The sequence below is a fragment of the Nerophis ophidion genome, linkage group LG02, assembly GCF_033978795.1.
Source record: "Nerophis ophidion isolate RoL-2023_Sa linkage group LG02, RoL_Noph_v1.0, whole genome shotgun sequence".
Taxonomy (NCBI): domain Eukaryota; kingdom Metazoa; phylum Chordata; class Actinopteri; order Syngnathiformes; family Syngnathidae; genus Nerophis; species Nerophis ophidion.
The window spans coordinates 24823148-24842452 of record NC_084612.1 but is presented as its reverse complement, the minus strand read 5'-3'; the positions used below and the strand labels follow the sequence as shown (position 1 = coordinate 24842452).

The 19305-nt window shown below is 39.1% G+C and overlaps 1 protein-coding gene across 1 annotated transcript in view; it reads left to right on the top strand.

Annotated features, from left to right (window-relative positions):
- LOC133538580 (globoside alpha-1,3-N-acetylgalactosaminyltransferase 1-like) overlaps positions 1-18165 on the top strand; it is a 45279-nt gene extending 27114 nt beyond the window's left edge. The window contains exons 7-11 of the mRNA XM_061880235.1: positions 7021-7134; positions 7231-7347; positions 15439-15572; positions 17257-17334; positions 17411-18165. Coding sequence (XP_061736219.1) covers positions 7021-7134; positions 7231-7347; positions 15439-15572; positions 17257-17334; positions 17411-17561 — 594 coding nt within the window. The 3' untranslated portion in view covers positions 17562-18165. The remainder of the gene's footprint in view (positions 1-7020; positions 7135-7230; positions 7348-15438; positions 15573-17256; positions 17335-17410) is intronic.
- The last annotated feature ends 1140 nt before the right edge of the window (positions 18166-19305 follow it).

The window sequence follows — 19305 nt, the reverse complement described above, 5'->3', positions numbered from 1 at the left end:
CAGTAGATCAGAACCTTTATGCTTCTTACTAAATGTATATGTTCTTTCAATTTTGATTAAAAAAACTTGCATATACTAGTATGTACCGATAATCGCATTTATTATCATATCACAAACCAGGGTTTTCCCTAGATTGCCAAAATACGGGCGTGGTCACCATGACATCATTCCATATTTTGCATAATCTGGTGTGATATTTGTTTTTTTTTAAAAACTAAAAAAATGTATACATACATTTATAAACAGATATGTTATTATTAATTAGTATTAACATGTATTTTTATATAGATTTGCCATATTTTCAATCGTTGCTGCTTGTACAATTGACTTTGAGAATTTTTCAAGTGTCTAGAGCAGGGGTCTCAGACAGCCCGTGGGTCAATTGCGGCCCGCGAGATGTTATTTTGCGGCCCCCACCTTAATATGAAAGTTTAATGTTCGTGCGGCCTGCAAGTTTGATATGAATGGCGCTTGACAGCGTTGTTATTTGGGTCCAAAATGGCTCTTTCAACCTTCCGGGCTGCCTACCCCTGCGTTAGTGGGAGAGACAGAGACGTTGCCATGGAGACGAAGGTTTTCTTACGTGCCTGGCTGCAGTCACACCGTGACACCTGTCTGTCAGTAGTAACAGTCCCCGAGAACCTGGACCGATTCAAACCGTTATGTTTTTTTTAGTGTTTAATTTGCATTGCATCACAAAATGAACACTACATATATTTCTATATGACGCCGGATAGCACTCCGGGAGCCGGCACTTTTTTTGCGCTCGCTATCCCGGTACTTTCCCGGCTATTGTCCGCCGACCGCCGTGTTGCTGTACGAAGGAAAAGCGGAACGACACACATTGCGGAATTAACATTATTCTCCGTGCGTCAGCTAAAAATAAATACATTCCGCAACCCAAACATGTCTTTTTCAAAGCCTGCAGTGAAGAGAAAGGTTCGTGATGAGTAAAGACAACTCCAGGAAAAGTGGGAGATGCAATATTTCTTTGTTGAGCACAGGGCATCCCGACGTGTCTTATTTGCACAGAGAAAGTTGCGGTGCGGAAGGGATACAATTTGAAACGTCATTATACAACTAGACGAGCTGAGGAGTATGCAACATTTTTAAATAAATATTTTCTTGCGGCCCAGCCTCACCTAGACTCTGCATCTAGTGGCCCCCAGGTAAAGTGAGTTTGAGACCCCTGGTCTAGAAACATTTGATGATTTTTTTAATTGCCAGCAACTTGAGGGTTCCAGGTTCGATCCCTGTCTCTGGGCTACCAAATCACTGCCGTTGTATCTTTGGGCAAGACACTTCACCCTTGCTCCCAGTGCTCCTCAAACTGGTGAATGAATAATGGGTCGAAGGCGCAAATTGGCAGCCACGCTTCTGTCTGTCTACCCAATTGTAGCTGTTGCTACAAATGTAGATTACCACCACCTTGTGTGAATGTGGAGTGAATGAATAATGGGTTCTCACTTCTCTGTGAGCGTTTTGAGTAGCTAATTGATAGAAAACAGCTATACAAATGTAAACCATTATTATTATTATTATTATTCTATAGCTTGGAAAATACATTACTGTAGCGGCTTATAATTTGGAAATTACAGTAAAGTACTGTAAATATTTCAGAAAAATACATGTAAAACAAAATATGAGTATAAGAAATGAAGTAACTTAAAATAAAATATGAGTAAAAGAAATGAAGAGAATGTGTCAATTCATTACAAAGTGCTAACACATTTGCAAGAGGTATCTTTTGCTCTGTGGAGATAGTGATGATGAAATCTTACTGGATCCAAGTTTCTTTTGGCAGTTCAATACAATCAAGAAAAAACGTCATACAAAGGTCAATGTACATTTTTTTTCTTCAAAACACAAGTAACTGCAATTATTCAAATATTACCTGACATTATTCAATTATTAAAAGAGACTTATTATGCGAAATGTTTCTTACCTGTTGATACCTGTGTTTTGTGTGTTTAAAATCCCCAAAAGTTTCGAAAATTTGAAATAAAAATCATGGAGGCACGGCGGAGATGTATACAAAACAATCTTGCTTTCTTCCAAACTTGCTCCAAATGAGCCGTTTAGAATGTGAGACTTTCATGACATATTTTGCCTCAGGAATGCCAGCGGATATCGCTACGAAGGTGAAGGTTTACCCGAAAAGCATTGCCCGAGTTCGCAAAGTTTTATTTAGTTGTAGTCCAAAGTTTTAGTTAAGAAGCTCTCATTCTAGGGCAGACTGGCTTGTACATGCACAGGCTATATGTTAGCATATAGTTGTAATTTATATCTTTGTCAGTAGACTCGATATGGAAGCGCTAAAAACTACAACATGGATGACAGGCTGGAGATGCAGTTGAAGGACACTTGGCTTTGAGAAGGACTTGGCACATAAATAAGACCGCCCAGAAAAGGGTGCATTCTGAAGAGACAGTCAGAGAGCGGCTTGAAGTTGGTCAGTAAAACATACATCTATGTAAAATGTTGATCAAAGAACCACATTGCATGTTATGTAGACCACAAAGAAGAGTTTTAAATGTAAGAGAAAAAAATCATGAAATGACCCTTTCAACATACCGGTAACATGACATGTAATATTGGGGAATGTATCTAGTAAGTAAAAGAGTAAACATTATAAATCTGACAAGCAAATAAATCAGGTGCAGTTTGTAAACCTGCAGGTAGATCAACAAAAATGCCAGCTATGTTTTAGCAACATAAAACCCTTAGGTAGGCTGACCATAATCTGACATCCCAAAAAGAGGACACATATATGCGTGCCAAGGCGGGGCAGCACGCCAAGGCCGGGAGTAGGTGAAAATTTGTCAATGATACTCTAACTTGCTTTATAAATAATATATTTATTTAAATAAAGCCTTTTTTCTCCTCTGTTGACTGCTGTGTTGGCGCTAGGGATTTTTAAAATGGGGTTCCAAGGACCCCATCAAGTCATAAAAATGGGGTCCCACAGTAAATTTTTGGGGTCCCACTTTTTTGTAAGCGTTTTGAAAACAAATGATAAACGTATTCATTAACCTGTTGTATCTCACATTCTATATCGTGTTTTGGAAAACGGTTGTCATAAACGTTACTTAATTCATTAAAAATAAAAATAAAAAAAGAAAACAAATGTGTATACATGTGTAAATGTATTCAGCTATAAACATTCATTCACTTTTTTCTTTCCTTCATAGATATAAACTTTACCGCTCCTGGTAGTTTTTTCTATGTTTTTATTTAATAAGTTGTAGGTGTATTTATTTCAGTATAAAAGTGTATAAATGTTTTGCTTTGGTCATGAAATGATGATAATGGTGTGCCAGGGCATACATACATTTTATATTTAACGCTTAAATCTCTGGAGTCTACATCAACTTCACATCCATCCCTCATTTCAAAATGTTTTATTTTGCTCGGGTGCTGGTTAGCTTGAAGCTAACAGCTAGCCTGTCTCCATCCTCAAACGATGTGGATCCAGCGGGAGATAAAAGTGAAGTTTCCATGGACTCACAAATACTAAAATAACTCATTTACTGGAGTGAAAAATGTTGACTTTACACTCACCTTAGTGTTTACCAAGGAGTCTATTTCCTTTTCCCGGCAAAACTCGAACCAACACTTCCTGTCAATAGCGTCACTTCCCTAACTTCCCCGGAAGTTCCGCCCCCCAGCCAAAGCCATTGGCTAACACCCCGTTGCCAGCCGCTATAATATGATGGCTTTACTTTTAACGTCCTCGACACCATGTCATCGCACGCCTTTACACCATGCTATCTGTGTGCCGGCCGGACGCATGCATCTAGCTGCTTCTATCGTCATACGTACGAGATTGCAAGGCATATAGTCAACAGCCATACAGGTTACACTGAAGGTTGTGATATAAACAACTTTAACACTCTTACTAATATGCGCCACACTGTGAACCCACACCAAACAAGAATGACAAACACATTTCGGGAGAACATCCTCACAGTAACACAACATAAAAGCAACATAACAATTACCCAGAATGCCATGCATCCATGACTTCCAGGCTATATCATACACCCCCGTTTCCCCAACCCCGCCCACCTCAACCGACGGCATTCTGGGTAATTGTTATGTTGCGTTTATGTTGTGTTACTGTGAGGATGTTCTCCTGAAATGTGTTTGTCATTCTTGTTTGGTGTGGGTTCACAGTGTGGCGCATATTAGTAAGAGTGTTAAAGTTGTTTATATCACAACCTTCCGTGTAACCTGTATGGCTGTTGACTATATGCATTGCAGTCGTGTAAGTCTATCAGCGGAAGCCACGTACAACATGTTACTAGACTGACAAGCTGTTCGTACATGTTGTAGAAGGCGTCAAAGGCAATGACTTCATAACTCGCCCTTATTATTATTATCTGGGTGACCATCAGCAGATATTAGCGAGAATTGTTGCGGCTCCCATTATCTACTTAATTTTGTGAAACGGGTCAAAATGGCTCTTTGAGTGGTAGAAGTTGCCGACCCCTGTTATAAAAAATATAGAAAGACTGTCTGAATTACTGCATGTTGCTCTCTGCGTTTTCAGTATGTGTGCTAATGGTGGAAGTAGCCTTAAAATTGTTTTAATTGTAATTATTTACAAAGTTCAATAATGACCTATCTTATTATTAAGAACCAGTAATACTTGCCTGTGTTGCTCTTCTGACCATACAGGAATACTTTGGCAGCTACAACATGGCTTTCACCACATCTTGACATTATAAAAGACATACACATTACTATTACTAGTGGTGTAATAATTTGTTTTAACAACGATTCGATTCAATGTTTGTGTACAATTCAGTAACAATCTCATTTTTTCGAAACGATTCAGTGAGTTGAAATCAATTCAGAAACTTCATAGCAAAAAAAATCAACCAGTGTGTCATTGAAATAAACGCTGGATACTGGACACTGCAGGTAAGGTTTTCTATATTCCTGTTATTTCTTGCAAGGGAATTATGTATGAATTAATTGTGGATACAAACAAGCAAGTGAACAACACTCAATGTATACAATGAAAATGATGTTGATGATGCATATGGGAATTTTTTTAACACCTTTCCAAACATTGTCCATGGAAAGAACTTAGTAAGAAGCAAAAGAAAAACAGAAAATCAACCAACCATGGATGAATAGGTATTCAACCATGCATGACAAGGTATTCAAGGCATGACAAGGTATTCAAAATGTCCTAGTGGTGTGTTGAATCCAGTTTTCCATTCATCTCCTTGCTTAATTCTGACTAAGTGGTAAGCGTTGCGGAGGTCCAACTTGGTGAAATGTCTGGCAGTGTGTAGAGGGTTGAAAGCTGAGTCGAGAAGCGGGAGAGGATATTTATTTTTAACCGTAATATTATTGAGGGCACGGTAATCGATGCAGGGGCGAAGTGTTTTATCCTTCTTTTCCACAAAAAAGAACCAGGCGGCTAGTGGAGAGTTGGAGGGACGAATAAGACCAGATGCAAGCAAAGTGGTGATATAGTCCTCTAGTGAATTTCTTTCGTGTCAAGAAATGCTGTACAGTCGCGAAGAAGGGAGTGTAGCACCAGGGAGGAGATCAATACCACAATCATAGGGACGGTGTGGAGGTAACGACAAGGCCCTATCCTTGCTAAAAACTTCTTAAAGGTCGTGGTAAGCAGAGGGCACAACCGATAAAGACTTCCTAGTTGACGATATGCGAGGACTCTGTGCGAGGGCGTGCGGATCGCAGACAATGTGTGTGACAAAAAATTCCCCAGTTAATGATTGGACCAGTCAATATGGGGATTGTGTTTAGATAGCCAGGTGAGCCCGTGCACAACCAGAGCAGAACGAGAAGGAATGACTAAAAAAATTATTGCTTCGAAATGGAATAGATCACATACCAAACAACATTCAAAGGGGAAGTAGAATCCAAAAATCTAAACAATGTGAAACTTTTTCAATTTGTAAACTTATTTGTAAATTTGTGTTGTGTGTGTCCCAGCAGGCACAAGACATTGATACAACGTTGATTATACATGCAGCTCCCCTTTAAAATCTGACTTTGAAACAACGTTGCAAAATAGTTGTATTTGTAAATTGAGACAATGTTGATGTCTAACTTTGGATCCACGTTGTTGGTTGAAAAATTACCAAAATTGCAATAGGCAAATCTATGTCATAACCTGACATTGAACAATCGTTTTAAAAAAGCATGTTGTTTCAACGTTGTATTTGTGTTGTAAAATATTGCTTGGAAGATACCCAAAATTCAATGATCAAATCAACGTCAGAACCCAGCTTTGTCAAAAAGCATGTTGTTCCAACGTTAAGTTTGAGTTGCTCCCAGTCAAGACCCGATTCAACAAGTTTCAACATTGTTTTATTGTATTTACTCTGAGTGCAATTGTTTTTTTAACATTGACTTGAGTAAAAATAACCACATTTGCACATTTCCTGGTCAAATACAGCAACATGAGGCTGCTGGGTCGGAAGCCGCCCAGCTTTCCTGCCTATCTGGCTGGAGAGGCTGAGGGTGGGGCTTACTGGCTGGTCTGCTTGTCACAATGTTGCCAAAATTATGTTTTCCGATAGACATCTACATTTCTAGTTTCTACATTGTAGAATCTATAGCTTGTTTAATGTTTTTAATGTACAGTACATGTGAGACCATTATTCTTGATGAGTATAAATAAAGAGAAATCCTACTGAAAGGCACTGTAGTACTCTGAATCATGTTTGTTTTTTGTCATATGTAAGAATGTTTTTTAATACTGTGCTGAACCAATAACTGTATGTGGCTGCCAATGTGGAGGATTATATACCCAAGATCAAAATTTTAGAGGTGATTGTACAAAGTTTTTATAAAGAACAATTTCTGGAAATGGAACAAGTGGCGTAATCAGGATCCTCGTCTGGATTAAGGATTGTTAACTATTTGGGGATAGGGCCTGGTGGACATTTGAAATTGTGATTGTGTAATAAACATGTTGTTCCCCAATGTTACTTGTTGAGCAGGTTCTAAACATTACTTTTTACCCTTACCCAGGTTAAACTGGGCAGAGCCCGGAACATCTCTGTGGTCCCTGTGCCCAGCGCCCAGCACTGGCAAGAAGTGGTTCTTGGAAGGATGGAGTGGGCGACCAAAGCCATTGATAATCAGGTAGCGCATTCTTGTCAATCACACCCCATAACGTCACAATTCAGTTTCACAAACACATAAATTGTGTCTTGATTGGTTTCCAATCATGTGTTCCAGATCCGGAGTAAGGCTGACTATCTTTTCATGATGGACATCGATAGCGTGTTCCACAACCGCTTTGGAGCCGAGTCTCTCAGTCGACTTTCTGCTGTGCTTCACCGTGGCTACTACAAGGTCTGTTCACTGGTTTTATGTGGGGGTTTTTCAAGATGGCACACTGTAGTGGCTGCTAGCTGCAGGAGCTCTCTGCTCTTGTGTATCCTACTTTTGTGTCCTTGGTATGTCCCCCTTGTTTTCATGTGTGTGAACATCTATTGCTAGGGGTTCGTATAGGACCACAGGACACCGGCACGTCTCTCAGATGCGGAGTTACAATGTGCTTTATTTTCTTTTCTTTCTCAAAGTTCTTCTGCGCTTTTCAGTAGTCCTTGCTCTCTTCTCCTGGCCGTCTCGTTTTTCGTCAGTCTCTCCCCCCTCATGGTCTCTGGCGCTTTTTAATAAAAGGAAAGGTGATTAGATAACTCGTTTCAGCTGAGATATCCACTCACCTGTCTGTTCTTCATGGCCGGCCCCCGCACACACCCTGCCTGCGTGGAACGTGTGAACCACGCCCCCTCCACAATGAAATTTTGCCTTTTGACCATGACCATCTTTGCACTGGAGCCCAGCAGCTAGCTTTTTGCCACACCGTAGAGTGACCGGAGGAGAAGCAGACCAGAAAACGGGGCTGCGGATCTAGCAATGAGCATCGGGATGGACGGTCTTAATGGAGTCCTGGCTGAATACGCTTCAGTCTCTATGCTACGGATTCTCGCTTGTCCCTGCAGACTGGACATTGGCCAAGAGCTCGTAGGCAGCTTATGATGGAGTCTGCTCTCTTGGTTGCTTTGTTGGGTCTGTTCCTGTCTCTGGTCGTGGAGCGCTCCCGAGGCCACTGTGGTGTGTTTGGTTGGGTTTTGTTTGGTTTGTCTGCATGTTGAAATGGTAAATGGCATGTGCGCGGTATGTATTATGTACTGCTCATTGTTGATTTTATTGTGTTTTACTTTTGTAGCTGTATGTAGAAATGGTGCTGCTGAAGTGGCAGCTTGTTGCATCAGTTCTCCATTCATCCATTGTCTACCGGTTGTCCCTTTTGGGGTCATGGTGGGGCTGAAACCTTCCTCAGCTGCATTTGGGCGGAAGGCGGTGTACACCCTGGACAAGTCGCCGCCACATCACAGGGCCAACACAGATCAATAGACAATATTCACACTCACATTCACACACTAGGGCCAATTTAGTGTTGCTCAGCAACCTATTCTGTGATCCTTTAATGCAGGGGTCCCCAAACTTTTTGACTCGGGGGCCGCATTGGGTAAAAAAAAAGATATATATATGTATATATATATATATATATATAAATATATATATATATATATATATATATATATATATATATATATATATATATATATATATACATACATACATACATATATATACATACATACATATATATACATACATACATATATATATACATGCATACATATATGTACATATATATATGTACATACATATATATACGTATATATATATATACATACATATATATATATATATATATATATATATATATATATATACATACATATATGTATGTGTGGGAAAAATCACAAGACGAAGAAATGAAGTAGTCTTGTGATTTTTCCCACACATACATATATTGCGCTCTACCACGGTATCGAGCACTATTCTCTGGATAATCAAATTAAGACATTATATATATATATATATATATATATATATATATATATATATATATATATATCGCACTAATATACAACGAAAACTTTAACCTTAGTCCTAACATAAATAATAAATATAAATCGTTTGAGATACTTACTATGAGGTCTGTCACACCGCTGCCTCTACACCTGGCTGTTATCTACCGCCCTATTCGGACTTTATCAATTAATTCTTAGAGTTCGTTTCTGATCTAGTGACGCACACCGATAATATAATTATAATGAGGACTTTAATATCCATATGAATACCCCATCGGACCCACCATGCGTAGCGCTCCAGACTATACTTGATAGCTGTGGCCTTACACAAATAATAAATGAACCCACGCATCGCAACGGCAATACGATAGACCTAGTGCTTGTCAGGGGTATCATCGTTTCCAAAGTTACGATACTCCCGTATACTAAAGTATTGTCCGATCATTACCTTATAAAATTCGAGGTTCAGACGCATGTTCGTCAAACTAATAATAAGAATAACTGCTATAGCAGCCGCAACATTAATACGGCCACAACGACAACTCTTGCTGACCTACTGCCCTCGGTAATGGCACCATTCCCAAAGTATGTGGGCTCTATTGATAATCTCACTAACAACTTTAACGACGCCCTGCGCGAAACCATTGATAACATAGCACCGCTAAAGTTAAAAAAGGCTCCAAAAAAGCGTACCCTGTGGTTTACAGAAGAAACTAGATCTCAGAAATTATTATGCAGAAAGCTGTAACGCAAATGGCGCACGACTAAACTTGAGGTGAACCATCAAGCATGGAGTGATAGTTTAATAACTTATAAACGCATGCTTACCTTAGCTAAAGCTAAATATTACTCAAATCTCATCCACCAAAATAAAAACGATCCTAAATTTTTGTTTAGTACGGTAGCATCGCTAACCCAACAAGGGACTCCTTCCAGTAGCTCCAACCACTCAGCTGATGACTTTATGCAATTCTTTAATAACAAAATTGAAGTCATTAGAAAGGAGATTAAAGACAATGCGTCCCAGCTACAACGGGGTTCTATTAACACAGATACGATTGTATATGCGGCGGGCACTGCCCTCCAAAATAATTTCTCTCGTTTTGAGGAAATAACATTAGAGGAATTGTTACAACGTGTAAATGGAATAAAACAAACAACATGTTTACTTGACCCTCTTCCTGGGAAACTTATCAAGGAGCTCTTTGTATTATTAGGACCATCAGTGCTAAATATTATAAACTTATCACTTTCCTCTGGCACTGTTCCCCTAGCATTCAAAAAAGCGGTTATTCATCCTCTCCTTAAAAGACCTAACCTCGATCCTGACCTCATGGTAAACTACAGACCGGTGTCTCACCTTCCCTTTATTTCAAAAATCCTCGAAAAAATTGTTGCGGAGCAGTTAAATGAACACTTAGCGTCTAACAATCTATGTGAAACCTTTCAATACGGTTTCAGGGCAAATCACTCTACGGAGACAGCCCTCGCAAAAATGACTAATGATCTATTGCTAACGATGGATTCTGATGCGTCATCTATGTTGCTGCTCCTCGATCTTAGCGCTGCGTTCGATACCGTCGATCAAAATATTTTATTACAACGTATCAAAAACACGAATTGGTATGTCAGACTTAGCCCTGTCTTGGTTTAACTCTTATCTTACTAATAGGATGCAGTGCGTCTCCCATAACAATGTGACCTCGGAATACGTTAAGGTAACGTGTGGAGTTCCCCAGGGTTCGGTCCTTGGCCCTGTACTCTTCAGCATATACATGCTGCCGCTAGGTGACATCATACGCAAATACGGTGTTAGCTTTCACTGTTATGCTGATGACACCCAACTCTACATGCCATTAAAGCTGACCAACACGCCGGATTGTAGTCAGCTGGAGGCGTGTCTTAACGAAATTAAACAATGGATGTCCACTAACTTTTTGCAACTCAACGCCCAAAAAACGGAAATGCTGATTATCGGTCCTGCTAGACACCGACCTCTATTTAATAATACAACTTTAACATTTGACAACCAAACAATTAAACAAGGCGACTCGGTAAAGAACCAGGGTATTATCTCCGACCCAACTCTCTCCTTTGAGCCACACATTAAAAGTGTTACTAAAACGGCCTTCTTTCATCTCCGTAATATCGCAAAAATTCACTCCATTCTGTCCACTAAAGATACTGAGATCATTATCCATGCGTTTGTTACGTCTCGCCTCGATTACTGTAACGTATTATTTTCGGGTCTCCCTATGTCTAGCATTAAAAGATTACAGTTGGTACAAAATGCGGCTGCTAGACTTTTGACAAGAACAAGAAAGTTTGATCATATTACGCCTGTACTGGCTCACCTGCACTGGCTTCCTGTGCACTTAAGATGTGACTTTAAGGTTTTACTACTTACGTATAAAATACTACACGGTCTACCTCCATCCTATCTTGCCGATTGTATTGTACCATATGTCCCGGCAAGAAATCTGCGTTCAAAAGACTTAGGCTTATTAGTGATTCCCAAAGCCCAAAAAAAGTCTGCGGGCTATAGAGCGTTTTCCGTTCGGGCTCCAGTACTCTGGAATGCCCTCCCGGTAACAGTTCGAGATGCCACCTCAGTAGAAGCATTTAAGTCTCACCTTAAAACCCATTTGTATACTCTAGCCTTTAAATAGACTCCCTTTTTAGACCAGCTGATCTGCCGTTTCTTTTCTTTTTCTCCGCTGTCCCACTCTCCCTTGTGGAGGTGGTCCGGTCTGATCCGGTGGCCATGTATTGCTTGCCTGTGTATCGGCTGGGGACATCTCTGCGCTGCTGATCCGCCTCCGCTTGGGATGGTTTCCTTCCTGCTGGCCCCGCTGTGAACGGGACTCTCGCTGTTGTGTTGGATCCGCTTTGGACTGGACTCTCGCGGCTGTGTTGGATCCATTATGGATTGAACTTTCACAGTATCATGTTGGACCCGCTCGACATCCATTGCTTTAGTCCTCTCCAAGGTTCTCATAGTCATCATTGTCACCGACGTCCCACTGGGTGTGAGTTTTCCTAGCCCTTATGTGGGCCTACCGAGGATGTCGCAGTGGTTTGTGTTGTGGTTTGTGCAGCACTTTGAGACACTAGTGATATAGGGCTATATAAGTAAACATTGATTTATTGATTGATATATATATATATATATATATATATATATATATATATATATATATATGTATATATATATATATATATATATATATATATATATATATATATATATATATAATGTCTTAATTGGATTATCCAGAGAATAGTGCTCGATACTGTGGTAGAGCGCAATATATGTATGTGTGGGGAAAATCACAAGGCTACTTTATCTCTACAGAACTGTTTCATGAGGGGTCCCCTCAATCATCTGGAAATTTTCTCCTGCAGAAAATCTCCTGATGATTGAGGGAACCCCTCATGAAACAGTTCTGTAGAGATTAAGTAGTCTTGTGATTTTTCCCACACATACATACATACATACATACATATATATATATATATATATATATATATATATATATATATATATATATATATATATATATATATATATATATATGTGTAATATATATATATATATATGTATGTATGTATGTATGTATGTATGTGTGGGGAAAAAAAATATATATATATATATATTTATATATATATATATGTGTGTATATATACAGAATTTAAACATGTAAGTACATGTGATATTGCTTTGGTGCACTTAGTAAAAGGTGTCTTCATCCCTCAAGGTGATGACAGATATATACATACATATATATATATATATATAATGTATATATATATATATATATTTATATATATATGTATATATATATATATATATATATATATATATATATATATATATATATATATATATATATATATATATATATGTATGTATGTGGGAAAAATCACAAGACTACTTCATCTCTGTTTCATGAGGGGTTCCCTCAATCATCAGGAGATTTTAATGGAAGCATTCACATACAATGGTTTATATAGGGCACAGAGTGGGTGGGTACAGGCAGGCGTAGGGTGTGGTGATTGGCTCATGTGTTACCTAGGAGGTGTTTCCGTCTGTGGCGGCATGTTGAAATGATTTCACTGCGCTTGTTGAGGGATGATAGATCTGGATGATATATAATAAACAGTTTCTCTTTTAAGCATAGGTTGCATCTTTTATTACCACTGTTGTAAGGTGTGCTGGATGCAAGAATTTGCCATGTTATTGAATATTCAACATTATTGTCTTTGAGGTTCCAAATGTGTTTGCTGAGTTCTGTAGAATTCCGCAAAGTCTGGTTTCTAAAGGAGGCGTTGTGATTATTCCATCTTGTTTTGAACGCTCCTTCGGTTAATCCTACGTACGTGTCGGATATGTTAATGTCCTTGCGTGTTACCTTTGCTTGTTAAACGACTGATGCCTGTAAGCACTCTCCGTTGAGAGGGCAATCAGGTTTCTTGCGACAGTTACATTCCTTATTGGTTACAGAGTCGTTTAGTCTGGGGGTAGGCAGTCCTTTTGCAATTGCTTTGTTGTGGTTTGAAATGATTTGTTGTATGTTATTCATACATCTGTAGCTCAATTTAATGTTGTTCTTGTTGAATATTTTTCTTAGGGTGTTGCCTTTGGGGAAGTGTTTGTCGATCAGAGTGAGGAACTTGCGGCCGATGTTGGTTGGGACGTTTGGCTGAATGGCGGATTGTACCAGATGATGTTGTTTCGTTTTCTGCTCTTTTTTGGTTGGTTTCCTGGAGTGGGTTCATAGGTGAGGGTGAAGTTGTATCCGCTTTCATCAAGTGCTTTCTGGTACGGGGGGGTTGCTTGGTCGAATTCAGCTTTGCTAGATGACAGCATCGATAGCCTTTTGTTGATTCCGGTAGGTATTCTTTTCGTGGTGGTGGGTGTGAATGCTTCCATTTTTTGGGGGATGGATGGCTATATATATATAAATATATATATATATATATATATATATATATATATATATATGTATGTATATATATTTATATATAGCCATCCATCCATCCATCTTCTTCCGCTTATCCGAGGTCGAATATATCTATATCTATATATATATATATATATATATGTATATATATATATATATATATATATATATATATATATATATATATGTATGTATTGGTGAATACAAGAGAATACATACATAATGTATGTATGTATATATATACATGTATACATATATATATATATATACATATATATATATATATATATGTATATATATATATACATATATATGTACATATATATATATATATATATATATATATATATATATATATATATATATATTAGGGCTGTGAATCTTCGGGTGTCCCCCGATTCGATTCAATATCGATTCTTGGGGTCACGATTCGATAATATATCAATTTTTTTGATTCGATTCAATTCTCGATTCAAAAACTATTTTTTTCCCTATTTAAAATGATTTTGTATCCATTCAATACATAGTATTTCAGCAGGATCTACCCCAGTCTGCTGACATGCTAGCAGAGTAGTAGATTTTTTTTAAAAAGCTTTTATAATTGTAAAGGACAATGTTTATCAACCGATTGCAATCATGTAAATTTGTTTTAACTATTAAACGAACTAAAAATATGACTTATTTTATCTTTGTGAAAATATTGGACACAGTGTGTTGTCATGCTTATGAGATGTGATGCAAGTGTAAGGCACTGTGACACTATTGTTCTTTTTTATTATTTTTATAAATGTCTAATGATAATGTCAATGACGGATTTTAATCACTGCTATGCTGAAATTATAACTAATATTGATACTGTTGTTGATAATATTCATTTTTGTTTCACTACTTTTGGTTAGTTCTGTGTCGTGTTTGTCTCCCCTCAATTGCTCTGTTTATTGCAGTTCTGAGTGTTGCTGGGTCAGGTTTGGTTTTGGAATTGGATTGCATTTGCTGTGTAGCGGTTTGTTGGATTGATTAAAAAAAATAAAATAAAAATAAATTAAAAAATCGATTTAAAAAAAAATTAAAATCGATTCTGAATCGCACAACGTAAACGATTCTATTCGTATTCGAATCTATTTTTTCCCACACCCCTACTATATATATATATATTGTAGCTGAGATAGGCACCAGCGCCCCCCGCAACCCCAAAGGGACTAAGCGGTAGGAAATGGATGGATATATATACAGTATATATATACATATTCTTTTTTTTTTAACTTGGACGCTGGCCGGCCGTAGCCGGTTTAGGGACCCCTGCTTTAATGTATGGTAAATCCTTTTGCTAAATGTTTTCCGTCTTGTTTTCCCATGTTTTTGACCTTATTTGTGTGGACTTTATTTCCCATTGCGGGATACATCCTATCCTATCTCATCTCATCCTTGTACAGTATGCATCTTATATGAGCCAAAATATTAGTCCCCAGTGTGATCCCTCACTTCATATTTTACATACAGCAATTATTTAGTTGTATTATGATACTTTTCAGGACATCCATCGGGACAAATTTCCATATGAGCGGCGGCCCCAGTCCAAAGCCTACATTCCTGCTGGGGAAGGAGACTATTACTACACGGCAGCAGTCTGGGGGGGCTACCTGGAGGATATGTATAGACTAGTCAAGTAAGCAACACTTACCTGTAAAAACTGAAAAACAGAGCAAGAATTGGGAAATTTAAAGATGCCACAGGGGAGTAAACTACTGTTAACATTTGTCTTAACTTTACAGTCATGTAAGTTCAAAACTGAGCCGAGGATGTCGTTGTGGCTTGTGCAGCCCTTTGAGACATTTGTGATTAAGGGTTATTTAAGTAAACATTGATTGATTGAATATTGCTTAAAAAACCAAGGAAGATTAAGTTTTACTCACATTTGTGAATGTCATAAAAATCCATGAAAAGAGAGCTTTACATATTGAAAAGACTTATCAATCCAGGCAGTTCTGTCACGTGAAGACGTTTGCCATAGTGATGTAGTGTGTGTGTAGTGTGTGTAGTGTGTGTAATTGGTTATTTTTTCGGAACAAAACTAATCTATCTAGCGGGTTAATCTAAATATGTTCTAGGTTTGTTAATCTCATCTTTAAAAAGTCAAAAACCTAAAATCCAGGTTTTTAGAGGTGTTTTTAAAAAGCTGGTTTCAATCTAATCCATGCAATAATCGTTTTTTTAGCGCATGTAAACATACTTAGCGTGTGTGTGGTGTGGCAACGTTGGTTTTAGAGTGGGATGGAAAGCCATTTAGGAGTCTTGTGCATGAGGGCCCAGAATTTGCTGCTATACTCCTGACTGTGTGTTAAGTATTATAATTATTATTACTATTTTCTATGTTTATGTCACAAAATTCTGTAAAAAAAAAATGTTTTAAAAAGCATTGTAAGAAGTCAAAAGATCGATTTTGTTTCTCTTTTTAAGTGCCGTTTTAGGCACAGTTTATAGCAACAGTATTGTACAATATGTAGATGATGCCCAAACCTTGCAGTAAAATTACCTACATCAGTCCAAAACTTACAACTGGAAGGTTTTGCATAATTGCACTTTAATTGTTAACTTATTCGCTATAACTACTCAACCACTGTAATTTAACTATCGACGAAGCCACTGTAATTCAACTGCTTATCTATCCAATGTTATTTAACTGTTTACCCTACTCAGTGGCCTAGTGGTTAGAGTGTCTGCCCTGAGATCGGTAGGTTGTGAGTTCAAACCCCAGCCGAATAATACCAAAGACTCTGAAAATGGGACCCATTTACCTCCCAACATCAAGGGTTGGGATTGGGGGATAAATCACCAAAAATGATTCCCGGGCGCGGCCACCGCTGCTGCCCACTGCTCCCCTCACCTCCCAAGGGGTGAAAAAGGGGATGGGTCAAATGCAAAGGACACATTTCAGCACACCTAGTATGTGTGACAATCATTGGTACTTTAACTTTATGTATTCACTTCAACCTAACTGTTAATCTATTCCCTGCCACTCAACCATTCATCAGTGCACTGCTATATAACTGTTTATGCATCCTTCGCTTCATTGTGAGATAACCATTAGAATTGCTGAATCAAGATGCTGCTGTTTAAGAGGATTGTTCAACTAAGTTGTATTGTGTTGCAAATACAATGACAATAAAGCACCTATCCTATCTAATGTGAAGGTTGAGTGCAGTACTACTGCATTTATGCTGGACAGGCAGAGGCTAATGACTAGGAAAAAACTAATACAGGCCGGGTTGCAGACAAAATCAACACATTTTAGTTAATTTTGGTTTGGACTGTACACATAATTGCCGTTTATAACATATGTTTCTCACTAGACACTGTTACACCCAAGCCCAGGAGGACTCCAAGATAAAAATTCAGGCTGTGTGGCAGGAAGAGAGTCACCTCAACAAGTAACATGTTCATATCCTCTTTTCAATAGTCCCACTAAATATTTCCTTACAATACTCTCCATTTAACTCTCTGCAGATACCTGCTGTACAACAAGCCCGCCAAAGTGCTGTCTCCTGAATACCTGTGGAGCGACTATGACCCGGTCCTGGCAGACATTAAAGTGGTTAGAGTTTCCCAGCTGGTTAAGAACTACAAGGAAGTGCGGCCTAATGCTGGAAACCGATGATATTGTAAGCAGAAGTATAAACAACATGTGGCCATTGCTGATTATTGCATTTTAACACTATTTATTTTTAGTCCCAAGAGGCTAGCAGCTAATAATGTGTCTCCATACGCGATCATAATCAGCTCCATTACAGAAAATAAACGGCATTTCTCTGTATTGAAGTATCATAATCAGGTAACATCACCGAGGATGAGGCTGAACATGTTACGTGCTGATAAAAAGAACAGGCAACTGGTTTAAATAATGTGTTGTTATTCCTAAATTGTCAATAACACTCTTCATAAATGAATGTAAAAGATTGAAGTTAATACATGTGATTTGTATCGGCCGATCTCACAAATTGAAGATTGGTATCGGAATCGGCAGCATAAAGCCCTGATTGGAATATCCCTACATTTTTATTGTAGTGTGTAGAGTTTGCTGTGATTTTAAATTGCTCTGCATCATACTGAAATGTGTTTCTCATACTGTGTTGTCATATAAGGAATAGTGCAATCACATTATCAGAAACCGCTCTAAGTTTGAGTAAATATTGAGTATACGTTAGGTGATTAATGTAATGACTCGACAACCACATGAAATAAATGAAACGATATAAATGGTACAGGTTGTTTTATTTTGATACATGAAAGTTGTCACATTTACGGCGGTCGGGTCGGGCGGGGTTTGTTCTCCCGGAATGCAGAACGGACGGCTCGGGACGGCAGCGTGTGGTAGGACATGATTTTTTTAATCAGACACGAACCAAAAGACAAAACAAATTGAAAGAAAAATTGTGCCGATCGCACAGGAAACTAGGGTAATGCCTTAGCACAGGAGCAGGACACAGGTACATGGGAAGTAACAGCTGCGTATAGCAAATAATGGACCCACGACGAGTGACCGGGAAAGGCAGGCTTAAATCATGACAGTTGGACTCCGCCAAGGCTGCCCTTTGTCAACGACACTGTTCATAACTTTTATCGACGGAATTTCTAGGCGCAGTCAGGGAGTTGAGGGGATCTGGTTTGGTGGCTGCAGGATTAGGTCTCTGCTTTTTGCAAATGATTATGGCCCTGATGGCTTCATATGGCCAAGATCTTCAGCTCTCACTAGATCGGTTCGCAGCAGAGTGTGAAGCGACTTGGATGAGAATCAGCACCTCAGAGTCCGAGTCCATAGTCCTCGCCCGGAAAAGGGTGGAGATCTTGCCCCAAGCGCAGGAGTTCAAGTACCTCAGAGTCTTGTTCACGAGTGAGGGAAGAGTGGATCGTGAGACCAAAAGGCGGGTTGGTGCGGCGTCTTCAGTAATGCGGATGCTTTATTGATCTGTTGTGGTGAAAAAGGAGCTGACCCGGAAGGCAAAGCTCTCAATTTACCGATCGATCTACGTTCCCATCCTCACCTATGGTCATGAGCTTTGAGTTATGATCGAAAGGACAAGATCACGGGTACAAGCGGCCGAAATGAGTTTCCTCCGCCTGGTGGCGGGTCTCTCCCTTAGAGATAGGGTGAGAAGCTCTGTCATCCGGGAGGAGCTCAAAGTAAAGCTGCTGCTCCTCCACATAGAGAGGTGCCAGCTGAGGTGGTTTGGGCATCTGTTCAGGATGCCACCCGAACGCCTCCCTAGAGGAAGACCCAGGACATGTTGGGAAGACTATGTCTCCCGGCTGGCCTGGGAACGCCTCGGGATCCCCCGGGAGGAGCTGGACAAAGTGGCTGGGGAGAGGGAAGTCTGGGCTTCCCTGCTTAGGCTGCTGCCCCC